At 42.3% G+C, this 22,523-nt stretch overlaps 1 protein-coding gene across 1 annotated transcript in view; it reads right to left on the bottom strand.

Moving 5' to 3' along the window:
* Nox3 (NADPH oxidase 3) overlaps positions 1-21,636 on the bottom strand; it is a 61,108-nt gene extending 39,472 nt beyond the window's left edge. The window contains exons 1-7 of the mRNA XM_005363410.2: positions 21,543-21,636; positions 20,853-20,948; positions 20,634-20,744; positions 19,234-19,318; positions 9,737-9,882; positions 7,036-7,217; positions 3,906-4,035 (exon numbers count right to left, since the gene is read on the bottom strand). Of these exons, the coding sequence (XP_005363467.1) occupies positions 3,906-4,035; positions 7,036-7,217; positions 9,737-9,882; positions 19,234-19,318; positions 20,634-20,744; positions 20,853-20,948; positions 21,543-21,590 (798 nt within the window). The 5' untranslated portion in view covers positions 21,591-21,636. The remainder of the gene's footprint in view (positions 1-3,905; positions 4,036-7,035; positions 7,218-9,736; positions 9,883-19,233; positions 19,319-20,633; positions 20,745-20,852; positions 20,949-21,542) is intronic.
* Between the last annotated feature and the right edge of the window lie 887 nt (positions 21,637-22,523).

Here is a 22,523-nt window from a genome sequence, read left to right as displayed (position 1 = left end):
CCTCTTCCTTCCTTCCTTCCTTCCTTCCTTCCTTCCTTCCTTCCTTCCTTATTTGTTAGTCCTGTATTCTTTTTTTTTTTGGCATGGTACTTGTCTTCATCTATCAGCCCCCTCTGCTTCTTTCCTGGGGGCCTCTTGCTTGCTTGACAAACGCTAGAATTTATTCAGGCAACACAAAGCAATTTGACCCATTTACTCTTTTCTGCCTCAGTGGGATTCAGCAACGTGTTCAGAATAGCAGGGAGGATAAAACCTTTTGTCCACCCGTGCTAGGGTGAGACAGTGAAGTTGATGAGAGAAGGAAGAATAGGGAAATGGCAGGAGGATGGAGCTGGACCAAGTAAACAAAGCCATGCTTCCTTATGCTTGAAGAGACCAGAAAGTATTTTAAGAAGTGGTTTAGGTATTTAGAGAAATGACAGCAACAATTTCTACAGGAGAGAAAGATTTGCAAAGACGTTCACGTAGTCTTTGTGTATTTTCACAAATAATCCTCCATATCCATTCTAAACCCACGTTTTAGACATCACACAGTTCATTTTAGTGGTGTCAAATCAGCCATGGCCTCTGATTTTTCCACATTGATGAAATGGAATGGGTTATTTTTCTTTTCATGGTTAGTCGGGAAGGAGAATGTAAGTCATTAATCCTTGGCTCTATCTCTTTTCTACTATATAAATTGCTCCAGGAGGAGATAGGGAGGCTTATTTATACTGTGATACTCCCAGAATTCCTTTGGGAGTTCAGGAGTGAGGGTGAGATACAGCTAATAAGTGATGTTAGGAAAGTGGCCCAACTGTGGGCATCAGCAAAGACAGGAGTCTAGAGATGGAGAGATCACACTCCCATCTCTTAGCCTGTATTTTCAAATACACCATGAGGTGTATGTGTGTGTGTGTGTGTGTGCGTGCGTGCGTGCGTGTGTGTACACACATATGTGCATGTATGCTTTCGTGCCTGTCTGCCTGCCTGCCTCCAAGGTCAACTTTGGGTATTGTTCCACAGGAGTCTTCCACATTGGTTTTTGAAATAGGATCCCTGACCGAGAACTGAAGCTCACTGATTAGGCTGAGGTGGTTGGCCCGTGAGCCCAACAAAGCTGCCTGTCTCCACATGCCAGGGTTCAGATTAGAAGCTCACTCTAATGTACCAGGCTTTATGTAGGTGCCAGGGATTGAACCTAAGTTCTCACGCCTTCATGCAAAGCTCTTGACTGACTGAGTTCTCTCCTCAACTCATATCTTTGGCTTTTGTATATTTTAATTTTGTATTTTTCAAACTGCAAAATGATTGGAGAAAATTCCTAAGTTCCTGCCAAGCTTTTGAATGTTTTGGGTTTATTCACAGAGATAAAAATGATGCTGGGAACACATAAAGGAAGTCTTGGAAGAAGGTCAGAGATTTGGAAGGAATATCATAGGCTGCAGGGAAGAAATGACACAGCCAGGCACAAGGTCAAGAGTTTTTTTTTTTGTTGTTGTTGTTATTTTTGTTTTTATTTTTTTTCAAGGCGTGGCTTTGCTTGGATTGCGAGCCCTTTGTAGCAGAGGCAACACTTTGAAATACTCTCAACCTCACTTTCTCAATTTCTTAAAAGGCCAGAACTGTTTAGTATGTTAGCTTCTCTAGTACTGAAAACCAATATGGACGCTTAGCTTTCCTGTTTCCTACTCCAAAAATGTTCAGAAAATCACAGTATAACGAATGCATTACAACAGAAGCGAGAACGTCGATTTGACAGCAGCAACAGCAAAACTCGATACCTCCACTTTTATTCCGGCCAGAAAATAGGGGCAGATTGGCTTTGATTTTATTTTATGTGTGTGGCTATGAATACACTATTTTTATAGGCAATTATCTCTCTTTGTGTAAGTTTCCCTTGAGTAAGTCCTGTACAAGCGTGGTGACATACCACTTGATGGTTGTTTACTGATCGGCTCTTCCCTGGTCCAAACGTTCCCTCTTACCCTTAACCTTGTTCCTAGAAAGTGGGAAAAATCAGAGCCGTATGATTCTGATGCACGGGAAAATGAGATAATTTTTTGGTGAAGGAGGACCAAGGTAGACTTATTGCATGAACAGCTCTCAAATCTGCAGGCTTGGGTGCCTGTGAGATAGGGAGAGAAAAGAGGGCAGGGGATTTCTCTGGACAGTTTCTACAAGGTGATGGAGAAAAGGTTCTCTGATTCTACATTGCGTCACTGATGGCTATTTCTACAGATAAAAATCTTCATTAAAAATGCCCCAGGAAAGAGAGGCAAAGAGGACTAGATTGCGTCTTGTTAAGCGGTGTTAGGTCTGGGGCAGTGAAGCAGGGGACCCCTCAGTGTCCTTGGAATGCCTTTCTGGTTCAGTGTCTATAAGACATCAGAGGGAATATTGTCCAGCCCAGCCAAGCAGTAATTGCACAGCCTACAGACGCTTTGGATCAGGATCCATTAAAAATAATGGGAAAGGGTGACGCTGTGCGTTTGGGTGCACAGAGGTGTAGCTGGGGAGTTAGCAGGAGATGGGGAAGTTTCCCCTCTTCATCATAACTAATGCCAGCATTCACGGCTGGAAGCAGCCCCTGGTCTGTATTCATGAAGTGTGGGAGAGTATTGATTTTTTAATGGAGATGCTGGGCTGAAGATTTTAGAGATGTACTCATGCTCTTCATTAATATGCAGGCCAGATAGTGGCTGCCAAGAGCCAAGTTTAAGACAGAGACGATCTATCCACGGAGAGTTGAGTCTAAGACAGAGACAATCTATAGCAGCCATTAAAAGAACCACAGTCCAATGGGCACGTATCTCCCATCTCTGGATTTTAAACATTTCTCCCAGCAGTTTCATCCCAAAAATATGGCACTGGATTTAGTGTATTTGAGAATTTTTTAAAAAGCAATTATTTGTATCTTTCTGATGTCATTGTTTAACTTCCTAAATCCTAAATAGGTTATATGCTATTATATTTTATTATCCCATTTTAAATGATACATATTTTGCGCACTCATTGCCCGCTAGTTTTCATTTTCCATCTTTGTTTTGAGACAAGGTTTTATGTCTTCCAGGATGGTTAGTTTTTTGGGCACCTCCTATGATGACTCTCTTGCTCCCATGGTCTGAGTGCTGCAGTTACAGACTATGCTACTGTGCCGGGTTTATGTGGTTCTGAGCTTCAAACTCAGTGCTTTGTGCGTGCTAGGCAAGCACAACTCGCTGCAGCCTCGGCCTCCTCCCCCTTTTAATGTAGTCTTTTCATTTATTTCCTGCCACATGTCAATCGCCCAGTTAAACCAACAGTGTGTGCTTTCTGAATACAGCGGCGATCAAACGGGAGGATTATTCCTGTTTGCTGATGTCTCCAACATCAGGCTGGCTGCCGCATACCCAGAAAACACCACTCTCAAAAATCTGTGGACACTATCATTAAATTAATGCTCAAATGAATTAAATCTATTCTTGGCTAGCATTGAGTTTAAGTAGAACAAAAGTAATTGGACACTCCTAATTCTTTGGACCGCAAAAAGTTGTAGAAAGGAAGAAGAGTAGGCCCGTGAAGAGGTTGGATCCTCTCAGACCCTCAGGAGGCAGGCAGAGGGAGAGTGGGGGTGCAGAGGATGGTGGGCAAGCCACCAGGCTAACTCCCTCAGAGCCATTACTCCGCTGTTATGAAGTCCTGCAATATCAGACATCCATATTTAAGCCTGAGTAGAACACATTTCAAAGCTGAATAAAGTGCCTTTGGCAGTAAATCGCTTTTAAAATTATCCATAACTCGATTTCTCCATTAGCCCTCTTAATAAAGAGTTGGCTTCATCTAGTGGTGACATGGGCGGTTCTTTTTTCAAGCCTATAAAAGCTCTTGTTATTTTAACTGTGGGGACAGTTATTTTTAAAATCAGCTCCTGGGTTCACTCTTACCGAAGGTTCTTTGCCAGAAAACTGAGGCACAGGGCACAAGGCAGCTGCCTGCCATTCGGCGTAGCGGTCTCTGCAGAAGGTGACATTGTGCAGCCGGAGACTTTCTGGAGTTTGGCCTCGAACAATCCGACTTAGACACACACACACACACACACGCACACACACACACACACACCACCAAAACAAAACAAAAAAAAAGCATGAAAATGTCAGGCTGATTTTGTGCGGTGTCTTTACACAGATTTATACTCTGCAGTGGCTTCCAGAAAAACACTCCCAGCTCTTGAAACTTGGGCTGTCATTCACTTCCCTCGGCGTCTTTAAAAATAGGCATTTAAAAAGCTTTGGGTAACTTTGAAGATCCCAGAAAAGAACTACCCTCTCTGTGGTACCCTGTGTCACATTGAAAGTGTCTATATTAGAGAATTCATAATGAAGGAAATTGTTTGAACACATCCTTTTGTAGACTGTTGAATTTAATTAGGTTTCATCTCGCTCTGATTGCTGATTTGGGCTAATTGGCTAACTTCGTACGATTGGTTCCTTTTGCAGATTGATTTAACTTCTACCCTTCTTAGCTTGTATCTGAGCGCTTAGAAGTTTCAAGAGAATAAGTCCAAAGAAGTGCCCGGAATAATGGTATTTGTTTCCCCCAGTGACCTCTAGTGGGCTTAGCATTTGACAAGGTCAAAACGGGTCACTTTGAAATGTGTCTTTGAGGCTGTATTGATAAATTTAAAAGTAGAGAGAGAACCCTGAATGAATGGAGCACTGGATAAAGAGTCCTGTAATCCTACTATATTGCACTTGTTACAGATGCATGACTAACTGACCTTTGCAAATTGCTTTGGCATCAACTCTCAGAATGACTTTCCTGACTTGTAAAGGGCCAGGCATTGAGGTAATAGAATCTGGGAGCTGCCCAATTAATTAATAGGTGCTTATGAAGAAGATGCGTTGGTTTATTTTTGAGAAACTAGTTTCTTGTAGACCAAGAAACATCAGCATCCCAGAGATACATGTCCTGGTTTGGCTGTGGCGTGGTCGTCTCCTTTGGCATTGTAGGGCATGGGGGAAAGCAACAATAATGCTCCTGGAACTAGTCTGGTGTCAGTTAGAAACAACACGTTAGCCTCTGACTCTGCTTCTTGCATACCGCTTCTTGAAGCTTGATAGCACTCGTTTGAGTCAGGTGAATCTCCAGGGCACAAATAATAGTCACCTGAGGTGAGTTTATGGTAAGTGGAGACCAGATTGTGGACATTATGCATTTTGGTACATTCATTCTTAGATGTTAGGCAATTTTCCCCATGGTATCTACAGAAGGTTCTAGACCATTCCATATGTATGTTAATCAAAAAAGTAAAAAGTTTAAAATTTCTCCATTTATACCATTGCATAATAGGTAGACAGACTAAGGACCGTTAACACCTTCAGCAATCCTCCATTTACTCAGCATTTTGTATAGAATTTGCAAATCACTTTTGATGTAAACAGTAGCTGCAGACTATGTCAAGAGGAGATTAAATAAGATCCTTATCCCCAAATAAGCCTTTCAGCATTCTCCTTATGAAATATTATTATTATAATATTATTTATGTACAGAAACATCTTCAGCAAGTGACTGACCGTTGGGATCCACTCGTGTTTCAATACAGGGGATGTAGGTTTCAAGGGTTGCAGGAAGATGTTCTATGTTTAAAGTTTTCTTCCTAAAGTTAATACAAAAATCAGTATCCTTTCTATGGACTAACATCAAACACGTTGAAAAGGAGACTATAAAATCATTCCTATTAATGGTAGCATCAAAAATACCTAGGAATAAACTTTCCAAGAGATAAAAGACCTCTACTGTGAAAAATTTAAATGTCTAAAGAAAGAAAAGGAAGAAGACAGTAGAACATGGCAAGACTGCTCATGGATCGAGAGAACTGATGCTATGAAAAATAGCCATCTTTACATTACAGACTCAGTACAACCCTAATCAGAATTCCCATGACATCATTCACATAAATAGGAAAAAAATATCCTAAAATTAATATGGAACCACCAAAGACCCCAGCTAGCCAAAGCAATCCTGAGCAAAAAGAACAATGTTGGGAGATTACCATGCCATATATCAAGATACATTGAGAGCCATAGTAACACAAACATCATGGTACTGGCACAAATACAGACACATAGATCCATGACACAAAACAACTACATATAAGTACAGCCATCTTGTACTGGATAAAGTTGACAAAAATGAACATGGGAGGAAAAACAGCATCTTCAATCACAGATGCTAGGAGAACTGGGTGTCTGTATGTAGAAGAATTAAATTAGACCCATATGTCTTACACAAATATCAATTTCGAATTGATCAAAGACCTCAGTGTGAAACCCAAAAACACCAAAACTGTTAGAGAAACCAGGCAGAATCCTACAGGATTTGGATGCAGGACAGGACTTTCTGAACTCTCCTTTCACTCAAGAATTAAGGCCAATAGTTGACAAAGGTGACTTCAAGCAACTAAGACAGCTAAGTACAGCAAAGGAAACAGTAAAGCCAGGAGGAAGCTATTGAGTAGGAGCAAATGTCTGTTATCTGCACATCTGATAGGAGATTAATGTCCACAGCATACAAAGAAGTCAAAAACCAGAGTTAAAACAACCCAGTTTTTAAAAAAACGAGAGATGGATCTGAACAGAGCGACCTCAAAAGAAGAAATAAAAACAGATAAGAAATATCTCAGAGCATTGAACATCCTTGGCAATTACAGAGCTGCAAATTAAAGCTACTCTGCGATTTGATTTCCTCTTCAGCCTGTCAGAATGGACGAGACTGAAAAAACAACGGAGGAGAAAAGCTGGTGAGCCTGCAGGGGAAAGGGAACCTTCATTCACTGTTGGTGGGGTTGAAAACTGGGGCAACCATTATGGAAACAAGTGCGGAACATTCTCGAAAAACTCAAAATAGACCAGCCATCCCACCCAGATATACCACTCCTTGGCATGTACTCAAAGGACTTGGCAAATACTTGCCCAACCGTGTTCACTGATGCTCTGGTCACAATTTCACCATATTCAGGGAATATGTGTACACAGACACTCAGATCTGAGCATCTGGAGTACAGCATGGACTTACCCTCCTCCATGGATGGCCAGACTGATGAAGAAGATGATGAAAACATGGTGTGTATACCAGAATAGCTCATAAGAGGACTGTCTGATGCACTCGGTTGAAGAGGTCATGATCAAGATCAAAGCCAGAGAGATGACCAGGCCCGTGATCCCCGAGACTGTCATTAGGAGCTCAGTGGTTGTGCTCTAGGAGATGCAAAGGCCACCAAATTAATCTTTTGGACTTTTGCACTTGGATCAAGATCAGTACTTGAGGAACCAAGCAAAGAGCAGTTTAGAGTGTTGGCTCCAGTGCACAGGACCTCAGCAAGGTGCAGGTCCACTTGAAGAAACTAGCTGGGCAAATTCTTCCCTCTTCCCCTGTCTTACCATGGATATTTACTTTGCTCAAGTTTTAAAAAAACACCCCGCCATTAAGTACATATTTTCCATTTCCAGGAATTAATTTTCTTGTCAAAACTACTATCTTGAATCGGTACTAAAAAAGCATTTGGAGAACAATGGTGCAGAATGAGCTCGAATTTCAGGTTTTCAATTTTTAAGATTAAAAATATGGCTCGCCACGCTTAATTGCATCTTAACATTAATAAACACTTTTTTGGGGGAGAGGCTCCTTAGGGACGCTCCTAATAAAGCAGTTGCACGCTTTGCTCCCCTGGTGGCTCTGCCTTGCTCTAGCTTTTTAATTGGAAGGACCATGACTTGCATTTCCTTCATATCCTCTCAGGGGGCCTTGGAATGGGGCTGGGTAAATCCTCTGTGATCAATAAGGGTACAGCTATTGTTATGTGGTGAGGACTCCCCAAAGGGCAGGATTCTGACCCGGGAGTGTGAGGGACAGCGAAAAAGCCGTTGAGGATATTAATCGCAAGGTGTTCTGTTTTCTATCGTGCATTCCCATATTCTTGCTTAGTCATTAGTATTCATGCCCCGTGTTCCCAGCACTGAACCAAATACAGCTCAGTAAACTCACACTGTATCTTTTGTCAGTAAAACCTCATTAATTTAGGCTGCTTTGAGATCTGGAAGTAATTTGGACAGGGATTTCTCCATCGTTTACTTTCTCCTCGTCACAGAGTAGGAGAGTGGGATAAACTGAAAGAGGGGGTACGTGAAACATTTTAAATATTTTTTGTAAGTGTACTCAGAACTTCAGAAGTCAACTTACAACATTGAATGTGCTAATTCCAAATCATTCATTATTATTATTATTAAAACAGATTTCTCCTTGTTTCCCTGTGATACATTTCTGGACTGGTCTGAGTTGCCATGAATAGTCTAAAATAATCCCGCTGCATCACCTATGAGTTGTTTCAATGTATGTTTTGAGTTATTGATAATCATCTCTCCAAATACCCAAATTAAGGGGCTTCTGAGCTTAATTAGTACTTACCTAGTATGTTGCTTCTAAAATTTTGAAACAACTGTGTTTGAAGTAGCTTAATTAGCTTGTTAAATTGCTTTAAAGGTTATTTATAATAAACACTATTTATTGCATAGTCTCTTCAAGATGTTGAGATTTTTTCTTGAGTCTCTTGTGAGCAGTGAATTTTATAAAGCCTTAGTAGGGGGAAAATGTAGACCCAAACAGGTGGCCAGATAAATTCTGAGATCCAACAAAATCACATTAAAGACATTTCTGCATGCTTAGGGCATCTGCAGCTCTGATTTGTAGCTAGGAAATTTGTGTTTCTAATTGCTGTCAGTTAAGGAAAGGGAATTCGGTTTATTAATGGCCTGATGTTGGAAGCCTTCATGAGAGAATCAAGTATTTGACTTGGAAGAATCTCCTCCTAACTCGAATCTGAATTTTCCTTCTCAAATAAAAGAACCCTAGCAAAAGCACGGCTTTTAGAGAGGGCCCAGACAGAGAGATTCCTATCGATGGGGTGTATGGCCTTAAGACTTTTCTTAGAAAACAGATTTTTTTTTTTAGACAAAAAAAACCCTGGTGTTTGTTCCAATATGGTAATCCCTGGAAAAATGTTTGGATGAACCATTAAGAGCAGATGTAAGGGTGGGGTAAGGGAGAGGAAAGTCTTTACCCATAGGATGCCGTGACTGATTCTATTACCTTTACCATAGGATGCTGTGACTTTACCATTACCATAGGACTCTGTGGCTGATTTTATTTTTTTCTTCCCAGAAGCACTGCTATTCTGTACCTTTAGATATTACCATAAATGGAGTCACTAACCATGCAGTTATCATTCTGAAATGACCTTCTTTGGTCAATGTTTGGTTTTGCAAACTAGCTGTTCACACATGTGCCAGAATAGGAGGTGCAGAGAACAGACCCAGAAAACAATCTGCAGGTTGAAAATGGAGCATCCAATCCATCACTTCTGGATTTGGAGGGTGAATGCTTTATGAATCTAACATCAGTGAAGGAAATCTAATCAGGAGCCACTTTCAAAATTCATAATATTAGGGCTTTATCAGGTTTTTGCATTCCTAAGATATCACGTATGTACTTTCACTGTAATTTAATTAAGCAGAGTGTGTTTTCTCCTTGCCCATATCATTCCAGCCATGCTAATGGTTGCAAAACTAGCTCTTAAAAAAGAAAAGTGAAATTGATATTAGCATTTGGCAGAAACCTCTTTTATCCAGCTCTTTTATGTAAAGCTTTCGGAATCTATTGTTCTCGGTATTGGGATGAGAGGAGAAGGATTCTGCAGAAGCAAGACCATGCAAGAGCTCACCGTATTCAAGGTGCGGACAGGATTGAGGTAGCTCTCATTTGGAGCATTGCCAAGTCTGGAAAGTGCAGCCAGAAGCCCCTCAGCATCCTCGGCCTGACTCTGGTGGTAGCGCTCCATGTTGAACAAGTGTGCCACAATGTGGATCGCTGAGGATGAAGAGACATCAAGCATAGGCTGTATATCAAACTCGCCCCTTCTAGCTCTTTCAAAATGCCATGCTGCTACCTTAAGTTTCTGTATTCTGGTTTTGGCAACCGACAAGAATAAGTGATTTATCTGCGCAGCTTTCCCAGTGTCTCGAGTGGAGTGGGACATATGGTGAATAGTTTATCACATGCATTTTAATTATATTAAAAAACAAAGCCATCTCAATTTACTATGATTTAATTTTAAATATATAATCATTTTGGAAGTGATGTAAGTCCTGATATCAGAACATGGTTATGGTGCTGGCTAGTTTTATGTCAGCTTGACAAAAACCACAGTCATCAGAGAGGTGGAGTCTCAAGTGAGAAAATGCCTCCACCAGACTGGGCTGTGAGCCAGTCTGTAGGACATTTTCTTAATTATTGATTGATGTGAGTGGAGCCACCTCTGTGTTGGTGGTCCTGGGATCTGTAAGAAACCAGGCTGAGCAAGCCATAGGGAGCATGGCAGTAAGCAGCACCCCCTCCATGGTCTCTGCATCCGCTCCTGCCTCAAGATTCCTACCCTGTTTGAGTTCCTGCCCTGACTTCTTTCAGTGGCTGAGACAAATAAATCCTTTTCTCCACAACTTGCTTTTTTGTCCTTGGTGTTTCATCATAGCACAACAGTAGACCTAGCAAGGCAGTTATGTAGACAAGATAATTCATAAGGAAAGATGATATAGTGATAGGGATGGAAATACAAAGCTTCCTGAAGAAATAAGAGAATTATTCCAGGATATGATGCGTCATTCACTGCAATGTATGTTTATTTGGCATATAGGTTAATGCTAGGGAGAGAGTGTCTTTACATTTTTTTTCAGACATATTTTCTGTACTTCTCACATATATGTATATATATGCTTAAACACACACACACACACACACACACACACACACACACACACACACACACACACACACACAGATGATTCTTACAGAATTGAAATGAGCCAGTTCCAGCATCTGTGGAACCAAACATATTCTCTCTGTACTGTTAAGTGAACTGTGCTATTTAATTCTGAGAGTTGATATTAGAGTGCTAGGTAAACAGGATAAAATCAAGGATACAGTATGATTTGGTCTGAAGATTCTGCACCCATGCTTCTTTCTCCTAGCTCGGGAACTCTGTCGGGAAGTCAGCCGCCACCTTATCTCCATGGAGACCAAGGTGGGTGGCCAGTTGACACACACCATTGTGATCAGACTCCAGGGTGAATGCAGGATTCCTTATTCAGGACATAGTTATTTTCCCACTTTCATAGCTTCTTCTGCATCCTCAACAGGAAGTAGCTGTGCCAGCTACTGTTATAGTCTGTACACATTGTGGGTGTGTTACAGTATTCTCCATGGTTGTCCGCTGTGATTGGAGGTGGGGCAGAATGAAGGGGGAAAAAAAAACCCAAGCAGCTTCTGGTCCGTCCCTAGCACCTGTATAAGAACTGGGCACAGCAGTTCAGGTTTATGACCTCAATACTGGGTGGGGCAGAGATTGGGAGAGAGGTTGAAGCCTGGAATTGCTGGACAGCCAGTCTATCCAAGAAATATGGTGAGCTCCCACCTCATGGAGAGACCCTGTCTCAAAAAATATGGTCAAAAACAAGAGAGGAAGACACCTAATGCCAACTTCTGGTCCCCATATATACATGTGCACAGGCATGAACGCATGCACACAAGACACATGTATGCAGTTCTGAATGCACACACAAGACACATGTGCACAGGTATGAATACACTCACAAGACACATATGTGCAAGTATGATTGCACACACACAAGACACATGTGTAGGTACGAATGTACACACTAAACTTCTCAGAATATTGCTGCTATTTTGGTGCCTGTGTCATAGCTGCGCTGTTATTAAGAAATTCCAGCTTCTATTTAGCAGAATTTTCTTTTCTGTAAACTGAGTTTCTTATGTCAAATTCAGCTCCTCTTCTGAATGGCAAAGCTCTGCTCATGCTTTAAGACTCAGTTCAAAAGCTGTTTCGTACACACATTCTTCAAGTGCACACACACACATGTGCACACACCATATTTTGATTACAGCTTCTCAGAAAGTACCGTTCTGAACATTTATCTATGCTCACGTGTCTCCAAAGGACTTTGGCTCATCAAGACTTGTCCGTTTGAAACCTCAGCTTAGCATAAGTATATATTTCACGATTATTTGCTAAATGACATTGAGTTACAGAAAGACAGAGATTAAAAAGGAAGGGTCAAGAAAGCAATTGATTGTTTTCTGATTGGAGATGTGTATCTACTGATGTATATTTCTGGCATATTTTTCTTTCTTTCTTTTCTTTTATTTTTGGATTTTTTGAGACAGGGTTTCTCTGTAGCTTTTGGTTCCTGTCCTGGAACTAGCTCTCGTAGACCAGGCTGGCCTCGAACTCCCAGAGATCCGCCTGCCTCTGCCTCCCGAGTGCTGGGATTAAAGGCGTGCGCCACCACCACCCGGCTGGCATATTTTTCTTTAGGCTTTAAACTGAAAGTTAAGTTCGTACCTCAGAGGGGGCAGCAGCAATATTTTTTAATCCCAGCACTCGGGAGGCAGAGGCAAGCGGATCTCTGTGAGTTCGAGGCCAGCCTGGTCTACAAGAGCTAGTTCCAGGACAGGCTCCAAAACCACAGAGAAACCCTGTCTCGAAAAACCGAAAATAAATAAATAAATAAATAAATAAATAAATAAATAAGCTGAAAGTTAAGTCAGGCAACTTCTGAAGCTCCCCCAAAGAAAGTGTTAGTGTTTCTACAGCTTTGATCTTTGATCTTTATTGTCGTCTTACGAGTGAAGTTTTCATCTAATAAATAATGTTTTGTCTCCTTAGGAACTGTGATGGTTTGTATGTGGTTTGTCCCCGCTAAGGTTCACGTGGAGACACGGGCATGGCAATGCTGAGGAGTGGTGAGACTGTTAAGAGGTGGTTCCAAAGAGAGGTCATTGCTACCCTTTCCTGTGTTCTGGCTTGAGGTGTCACAGTGATCTCTCCCTCTCTGTGTGGTATAGACACAGGGCTTTCTGCCATGATGCAGCACAACCCCGGGGTGGCTTGGAAGAACTCGCACTGCATTGTTCAGTATTTCCACTTCACAAACAAATCTGTTGTGTTTTTTATAAAATATCCAACATCAGATATTTCCACAGAGGAATGAAAATGATCAGTACTCCCACTCCATCACTATATGTGGCCATGCCTATAAAGGGGGTCTCTTGCTCAGCCCAGGAATCCAAGAAGACAGAGGCTCCTGGGCATGAACCTTCTACACTATGGCGTAGGTAAAATGGCAAGTGCTTGCTAAATTCAACACAGACATCACCCATAATTTCTAAATTTCTGATAACTGACCTAATTTTAAAAATCAGGTTATATCTGTCATAGCTAGTATATACAGAATACTTACTGCATACCAGACACTGTCACCTAACTTGGTCTGCAGGCAGTAAGGCCCATTTTACAGACAAATATTCAAAAGGACATTGGCGAAGGTTGGATGAAAACCAGCTTATGTGACCTCGAGGTCAGTCTTTGCACACCAGGGCTATATTTTTTATTTTGACTAACTTTGCTATTTATTCTAAATAGCTCCTGCTGGGAACTTAGATCATACTCAGATTGTCTTCCTGGGGTCCTTTGGTGTGGCAGCACCCTGGCTCTGCCCTGGTGTCTGAGATCATCACGGCAGTTCTCCTAAGTGTTTGTTTCCATGTGACCCTTCCCCGAGTCACTTCTTTGCTCATTGCTTTCTTTCACTCTCCCTCCAGGGAGACAGGTACTGGGGCATTCCCATTTCCTGGGAATGAAAACTGATTTTCATATCATATTAAGGACTCATTTACCAATGGACTGTCTACCGCCAACTGTCAGGAAGAAATGGTTTTTCTGACACTCCTCTCCCTTGTAATGAGCTGTTGATCACAATCTGCTTCCGCTTAGTTGATGTCCACAAGAGAAACTAACAGTGTTCAACTAAAATGTGTGGGATGGATGACTTAGGACATGGAGCGACTGATTCTCTTCTGTTGCCAGGTCTCTTCTCTTTGATCTGAAGACGCTAACCAAGTGGAGAAGGAAGCCCAAGACACCTCAAGAGGTGACCTCTAAGGACTTTGCAGAACTATGGTACCCATATTTTTCCAAGTACTTTAAAGCTTATATATTAAATGTTTCTTTGCTTCTGCCTTCTCCACCTTTGGTTTGGTTTAACAAAGTAGATTAAATACATACTATTTTAGTTATCTCAGGGACCCCCAGGATAAAAAAAACCCGAGCCCATTTTGATCGTGTAAATGCTTTATTTTCCTCTTAGAGTTGACCTAAGTTGAAAACTAAAAATAGATCTGTGAGCTGTTAAACTCAGGATTTCTGGGACCTGGAGGTCACAGGATAGGTATTGCTCTCTTCCCTTTCAGACATTGAATTTTCTCCCTTTTTCTAAAAAACATGTCTTATTCTTTTTAATATGAACAATCAAAACATTGTGGTGTGGCAATAGTTATTTCTGAAGTGGGTGTAAGATGGTGATGCATTAGTTTATAGCCTCATCATCATTGAGATTAGATTAGATTGGGTGTTAGTGTCTAGCAGAAATAACACCGAAGTGGATGCTTTTCAGTTACCTAGTTTATTTCTGCCTCTATTTTCTTATCTGTCAAATGGGTAGATTGAGCAAAAAAAAATGCCCATGCCACCCCCACATGGCATCTTAGATCCCTCCCATCACGTGATGCCACGTGATGCTTTCTCTGAAGCTCACTGAAAATGCTTATCATTCAAAGAGAATCTACAGATGTGAAATTCATATGTTAATTTGTTTCCAGAACTCCACAGTGAGTGGTGTAAATTGGAGAGTTTCCTCTTGCACTGAATCCAATGAGTTCCTTTTGTGCCCTTGCTGACTTTCCATGGTATACTCCGCTGTGCCTGGCAAGCGCTCAAGATACCTCTTTCCTAACCCACCCCGACGTACCGGGCTGCCAGCGGGTCTTCCTACAATTTTATTTTCTCACCCAAATACTTTTCGAGAGACCAGCTATCTTGGCAATGCTGTGCATGCGCATTTAATTGGTCTGTGAACTTCTGAATTCAAATAAGAAAGTTTTATTGAAGAGCAGACAAAAAAAAATCATAAGGGCTACAATTAGAGCTAGTCGCCCCAAGAAAGTGCCATTTATGTCTTTCTTTTCCTTCTTGGTTTTCCCCCTGGAGATCAAAGGGGGGATAGTTGAGAGGGTCTTGGAAAGGGGTCAGTTCTGGTACCCTTCTGCCTGCCTGTCAGATACGGCAGAGGGTCTGGAGTTAGGCACTCCTTAATTAAGGTGGCATGGAAGCTAGGACCTAGGAGAGAATCTCCCCAGTGCTTCTGAAGTCAGAATCTGGCTGCCTTTCCAATGTGGGGCCTGGTAGAGAACCAATGCGTTCCGGCACGCTGTGAGCCATGTGTTTGTAAGTCACATTAAAACCTACGAGGCAGGACTCCCGGTGGAGCCTTGTTGACTCTCTGTGTACCTCCAGTGGAAGCGGTTGGTAGCAATTTGTTAGAGGTCAGATCTGGAGGAGTTTGTGCCTTTGGGGCCGTCTCTACCTTGGGAGCTCCAAATCATTATTTTCTCAGTACCTTTATTCGGTAGCCTCTCATCTCAACCTGCCCCTGCTCTGTTTATTGATGCTTGCGAACTAATTTTAGCAACTCATCAGGAGTTGCACTCAGGGTAATTTTACACCCCTGAAACCTGGCAGACACAAGCTGCAGAATTTGCAGAAAGAGCTGTGTGGGTCACAATTTACAACTTTCGTTGATGGAAACCCAGGCTCCAAGTACTGCTTTTCAATTGGAGGGGTCCTCAAGGTCTGCCGTGGACCAGGGAATCCAGAAAGATCCACGTTAATAAGAACGTAAAGGCTGTGAAACTGCGATTTTTATACCAGTGGGCTTCCAGGTCCCTGGACACGATTTATTCGCTGTCGGAGGGGGTTTGTGCTTATCGTAGGCAGGCAAGCAGGAAGGCAGGAAGAAATGGCTCCTGTCATTGCCTTTTCCGTGATGCCCTTGATTAGAGAGCATTGTTTTACCTCTTCCCTCCCCTCCCGAGCCTACATCCACCAGTCTCTAATTACATCCTTTAGTGATCCCACCAATTAGAGCCTGCGGTTCAACTTCTAGGGGAACGGATGAGAAATCAGAGGTTGGCATGCAAACTTCTCCGCGGATGCATTTCTTCCAAGGTTACACACCTCTATTAAGCCAGTTGGCCGTTTGAGAAGCAGCATAATGGGCGAGGCTAATAAAATAAGCTCAGGGACACTGCAGCTGCTCCCCCGTGAATACGGCAGAAGGACGAACGAGGAAAGCAAGGTGTAGCTATGAAACCGGGGCTTTGCTCCCCGCCCCCCAAAGCACAGTTGCTAGCCACATTTCTTAGTTAATGTGAAATGCAGTAATTGCTTTGTCAAGGATTGGACGAGGGAGAGCATTTCCCTTCCACCACCCTGCCTGCTGTGGTTGGGCTGGAAACCACAGCAGCGGGGCTGGTTGCCATGGAAGACCAGGATGAGGGTACATTGCTGGGAGATACAGCTCTGACCCTGGCAGGGTGAGCCCCAGGAGATGTCCAGGAGCAGAGACGAGCAGCAGGAGGTCAAGAGGAGGGGGCTGGAAAGAATACCAATGCCTTTCGGAGATTTTTGAGGGGAAGAGGGAGAAAGAACATCCTGCTTTTTCTTCTTGCTACCGCAAGGAATGTGAATGTATGATCTTGAATGATTAGCATGGTTTTGAATCCATTCATCCTCCAACCCTGCTCCATCCACCCAGAGCTCGGGCATTTGTGTCTTGTACCCTTTCCTATCAATCTCTCCAGCCTCTCTCCAATGTGAGTAGATGCCACCCGCCCAGCTTTGATCAAATCTGATGCAGTCTTCTTATGATAGTGACCAGGGCTGCTAAGATTTGAGAGATACCCCATGCCTCCAGGGCTCTCAGAGACAGGACTGTCACTCTCGGTTAGGGGGTGTGGCATGTAGAGGAAGCAGGGATCTAGGACAAGTGGCCAGACAGTGGGTCCTTGATGTGGTATTGCCTTACTCAAGGAGGACCACGAAGGAGAAGGAATTTTGGCAGAGGGAACATCTAAGCCGAGACATCCAGGACTCTGGAGAGTACCCAAGGGGAAAAGGCAATGAGGGTGTGGCAAGGTAGCTGAAAAGTCCATCTGCCATGCCCCGGGGTTTGATTGACCTTATTTGCCATTACACAAGTGAATGAACAACCCCATATTCTTCAGATTCCCCAAGTAGATTTAATCCATATATCTCACTGAGGCAGAGCAATTATATTGCTATTGATGCTCTTTTAATTCCACAGAATGCTGAAGAGACCCACTCTGAGCTCACATAGCCAACCCCAGAGGGACAACAAAAGAATCTTGACACGTGATCCTGGGCAAATACTGCTCACACTAAATTTCACACCATCGGGAAACAATGCTGATCACAGGGGCCTTGGTCTTATCAGGGCCCTCTGCTCATAGGAGACATTCAATGTATATTACCTATGCATTTATACTATTGATTTACGAATACATACAAAGAATATAAACCCAGAGGTTTAAGAAGAAAGCCTTTCCACAGCTCACATTTTTATGTAGCATTTATGTCTCTTTCTGATAGATTTTAATGACCCTCCCCCCTTATATCTTTATAACTTTCTGCCTTTAAGCTATGTATAGTGATAAGATCCTTTTGCCCCTTTACTGTGTTCAATCTCGATTCCTAATGCAAAAATAAGGAATTTTGATTTTGTTTTTGCTTTTTTTAAAAAAGAAAATTAAAAAAAAAACAAGGTTTCTCTGTAACTTTGGTGCCTGTCCTGGAACTAGTTCTTGAAGATCAGGCTGGCCTCAAACTCACAGAAATCTGCCTGCCTCTGCCTCCCAAGTACTGGGAGTAAAGGCATGTGCCACCACTGTCCAGCTACAAATAAGGAATTTTGAAAATTTTTAAAGCAAGCCAGAGATTCCTAGAATTCCTTCTGGCTTCCTGGTCTGTGCCTGGAACCTGCCCACTGCAGGGAGCTCAGTGCCCTCAGGGGAAATTTATTCTGAGTTTTGATAGTTTCAGAGTGTGGCAATGACTTCCATTTCCAAGTTGATGTCTGTATATACAGGCATTGCTACTCACTTCCAAGGGCTCTAAGCACACAGGTGTATTCTACGGCATTCCTTCCTGGCCCTGAGAGGTGCAGCTAGACCACTCTTGTCTCTAAACCTTCCATCCGCCAACTGTTTCCTCTAGGGCTTGACTTTGTTTACATCAAATTCCTCACAAACCACAAAGCCCTTCTGTAAAGCGGATCTTGAGTTGGTTTGATCTGGCATTTAAGACAATCGATGGGGAGACTCTTCTCCCCACGTCTCACTGCACACCCAAACTTGTGTTAATTGGCACTCGGGCACCGTCTGTCATGTCTTGTTGCTTAATTAAATTCACATTTGTTTTGAGTGTTCCTTTTACTCTGCTATTTTTTATGCATGAGAGAATAAAAACAAATGAGGAAAACATTTTATAGTTAAATTAGTTTGAGAGGAAGAGTCCTGAACCATAACTCTTTATGGTTCCGGTGGCCTTTACTTCAACGTCTTTGTTTCCCAGCAAAACCACAAGTCAGCCTCCCCTCTCATCCTTTTCTTCCTCCTGGGTGTCTATCTTTGAACACAGATACTAATTTCTTCTTAAATGACAGTGTAACAGGGAGAGTAGCAGCTCCTATGACTATACAATGTATATTTTTCATGCTTCCTTTATGTTCACTAACTCAATACTCTTCAGAATCCAGTTCACATGACCACTCTTCTGTCCTTGTTCTGCCTCTGATTGCAGAGCTAAGGATAAGGTATCCTTACCACACTAAGACAAACACTATACTATCTGTGTCTAATATTCCCTAAACGGCAGTAGCCATTTTTGATTATATGAGTGAGATTTTGGATATAAGTTGATTTTAGTTTTGGATTCTGTGAATAGCAAAATGCTTATTTAAATAGGCAGCTATCATTGTATTACAAATGAGCCTCTTATTCACAAACAAAAGGAAATTTCAATAACTTTTCTTTGATAATTGAGGCCTGATTATGGAAAATCTCATTTGAGTATAGATTAGAAACTGAAAAATAATGTAAAGGCAAGGTTTCATGTGGTCAGATAAAAGGTCAAAGTTTCTTTTCTCTAGAGGCAAGACTTGGAGAGATGGGAACAAACTATGAAGTAAGATAGTACCGAACAAGCCTATTAGACCACTAGCAAGCTCTTACCCGCATTAACAGCTATCCCGTAGGCAACAAGTTTGTGGAACTTGAGGTTTTTGTCCAGTTGCCTTCCCCATGGTCCTCTGCAGCACTGAAGCATCAGAACAAAAGAACAGATGAGTAAGGGGTGGATGCAGAGCTAACATCCCCCTGAGAGCTCAGAGGTCCAGACTTGGGCTCCACTGACCTCTGTGTTGCTTCAGGTCAGGACACAGGATGTACAAGCCAGTGGCAACTGATCATAGCAAAACTAAAATTTTTTACCCGTTTTGCTGGGATTTCAGCTCAGTCCAAGTGTGGGAATTCTTAGATCTCTGGTTATAACTCAAAGCTCTTAAATAAACCTCATAGCCATGCCACAGTCAGCATAAAGGACACAGAAGCGATACCTGCCACCCCCCCATGTGATTTTAGTGACTCAGACACTATTTCTTATTATGTAAAGAAAGCCACTCTGCATCTATGTCTAATATTCATTAAGCTGGGCTGATTCCACAGGAAGTATTTCTTCTGATAAAGGTGCCTGGCAATCTTATTTTCCTGCATGTTGTTTTCATGCAGAGAGGAAAGCAGGTATTAGCATGGTGAAATAAATATGGCTACCATACCCTGATCAGTCAGAATCACCAGATTCCATCCTGGCCCTGAGATGATGGTTACAGTAGGAACTCGGATGCTCCCAGAGTGGAGCCTATCTCAACATCTTATTTATCTCCCTTCAGTCAGAAATATCTGCAGTTCAAACCGCCATAATCCTTTCATCTCCACAAGGGAAACAGTGGAGTGACAAGTCCAATGTCCATAACAAACACCAAAGTCAAATCAGAGGTACTGACCTTCGGTTTAACTAGTGTAAACACAAATTACTGGGAGTTTTACAGGAAATTACATGTTTTTCAATCACACTTGTAGAAACTGTGTGTGTGTATGTGTGTGTGTGTGTGTGTGTGTAGGGTTGTGAGTATGGGGTCTGCATATCAAGTGTAGGTGTGTGTGTGTGTAGGGTTGTGAGTATGGGGTCTGCATATCAAGTGTAGGTGTGTGTGTGTGTGTGTGTGTGTATACACACAGTCCAAAGTCAGAGAATATCAGGTTGCCTACTCTTTCAGACTTTTCTTTATTCCCTTGAGATTAGGGCCCTTTTTGAGCCTGGAGTTAGTCAGGTTGCTGGCCAGTTAGTCTCTGGTGAGCGTCCTGCCTCTGACTTACAGCAGTGCTGGTGTTGACACACACACACACAGAGACAAATACACCCTGCCTTTTACACGAACTCTGGGGATTTGAACTCATATCCCAAGGTTTGCATAGAAAGCACTGGTACCTGCTGGGCCATCTCTCCAGCCTTTAGTTGCAGTATGTTAGGAATAAACAACAACTGAGCTTACTTAAGATATTTTTGTACTTACCACACTCGTTCCTCTCACCAGGGCAATGAAGTTCCGGCTGACGGGTAACAGAATTAGCATGCAGTTAAAATTGAGGCACGCCGCAGATGCTCGGGCCCATGCTAGGGTAGACTGTCCACAAGTTAGAGACAGGAAAAGGAGGGAGAGTGAAAACATGGAAGCTTGGAAAAATAGAAGGCTTTTCTGAAACAATAACAGATTGTCATTAAAGCTACTTACACCCAGAATAACTCGCGTGTAAAAGAAAGCCTCCTCTTCGGCATACCAACAGAACGTGTCAATAAACAGATAGAAATTTACTGCCAGCCATGAGAGCTAGGATAGAGCAAAAGGATACATGGTTAATGCCATTTTCCACCCCTAATTCCCCCCACTCAGGATCACTTGGGCTTCTTTGTCTTTTCAGATGCTATGGAGAGCTTGTCAGTATTCATCGGAATTGTTCCATCCGTTTATTTCTTCCAGATTAGATTTTAGCAGTGATTACAAATAAGAAGAAATGACTGATTTTGCTAATGTTGTTTTAAATGCATGGGGTCAACTTCAAAGTATTTCCTGACAAGCTTAGACTCTCCTTAGTCAACAGGGATTGGCCGTGGTGAGAAGAGGTGGAAAAGAACTCTAGAAAAATGACAAATCCACAGGCTAACTAAAAGCTTCATTTGTTAGAGAGATGTACTTCTACATCATGCAAAACAAACTACTTGACTTGAATACGTAAGAATGAACTGAGCAGAAAAACAACTTAGCACGATTCTACAAGGGTAAATTAAATAGATTCAATGAATGTTTGCTAAGAAGTTTTCAGACTTACACTTCACTTTGTATTTCCAGACTTTAATTGTCTGGAAATGTCGCCACCCTGAGAATGAGTGACTCTTAGAGACAACTAAGGGGAGTGTTACTCACCACCACCACAATGGACACGCTCTCGTTCAAAGTCCAGCATACCGTCATGACGCTTCTCGTACAACCGACACGTTATTCCTTCCCGTTCGTCCGAGCCTGTGTGCTGTGTGCTTAGCAAGGGGTTCCCTTCTAGCTCATTTCATCATTTTGTCTTGGGACACCTGTTGGGAGCAGCTCTCATGGAATTTCTAATTAAGGACTTAGTGCCAAGAGCATATCATCAAGCTGAAGAGCTTCATAACCTGGTTAAATACAAGTCTCTGTCCTCCAGTGATTGTCCTCTTCAAAGAATTCCAAGGGGAAGAAACTCATTTCGTTAAATTGTCTTCATGCCCGTTGCCATTCATCTTCTCCATGATTGCAGTCATGATGCTAATACGTCTGTGTGCAAATCTGAGAGAGAATCTTATTTATGAAGACTGCTGGGAATAGTCAAGAATTTCCACCCAACGTTCCCCACATTACTGAGTCTTTTCTCCTCTCCAAAAGTCTCAATAGAAGGCAGAGAGAGAGAGAGAGAGAGAGAGAGAGAGAGAGAGAGAGAGAGAGAGAGAGAGAGCGCTGAGAAAATAGGGACTGAACCAATTTCCAGAATATTGTGCAAAAGATTCTAAAATTCCCAGATAGGAAAACTCTTGCAAACTTAATAAATACGAAGATAACTAGGGAATGATGGTGAACTCCTTTAATCCCAGCAATTAGAAGGCAGAGGCAGGTGAGGTGGATTTGTGAGTTTGAGGTCAGCCTGGTCTACAGAGTGAGTTCCGGGACAGCCAGGGATACACAGAGAAACCCTGCCCAAAAACAAAAACAAAAAGTTTGTTGATAAAAACATAAAGTACGCTTCTTTTTTTTTTTTGTGTGTGTGTGTGTGTATACTTGTGGTGTGTGTGGGTGTGAGTGAGTGTGTATGAGTGTGTGTACGTGTATGTGTGTTTTACACTGATGAGCTAAAGGCCCCACTTCCAGCAGGAGCACACA

This window comes from Microtus ochrogaster, linkage group LG9, assembly GCF_000317375.1.
Source record: "Microtus ochrogaster isolate Prairie Vole_2 linkage group LG9, MicOch1.0, whole genome shotgun sequence".
NCBI classification, from domain to species: domain Eukaryota; kingdom Metazoa; phylum Chordata; class Mammalia; order Rodentia; family Cricetidae; genus Microtus; species Microtus ochrogaster.
Note: the sequence above shows the minus strand (reverse complement) of the source record. Positions and strands in the feature narration are given on the sequence as shown.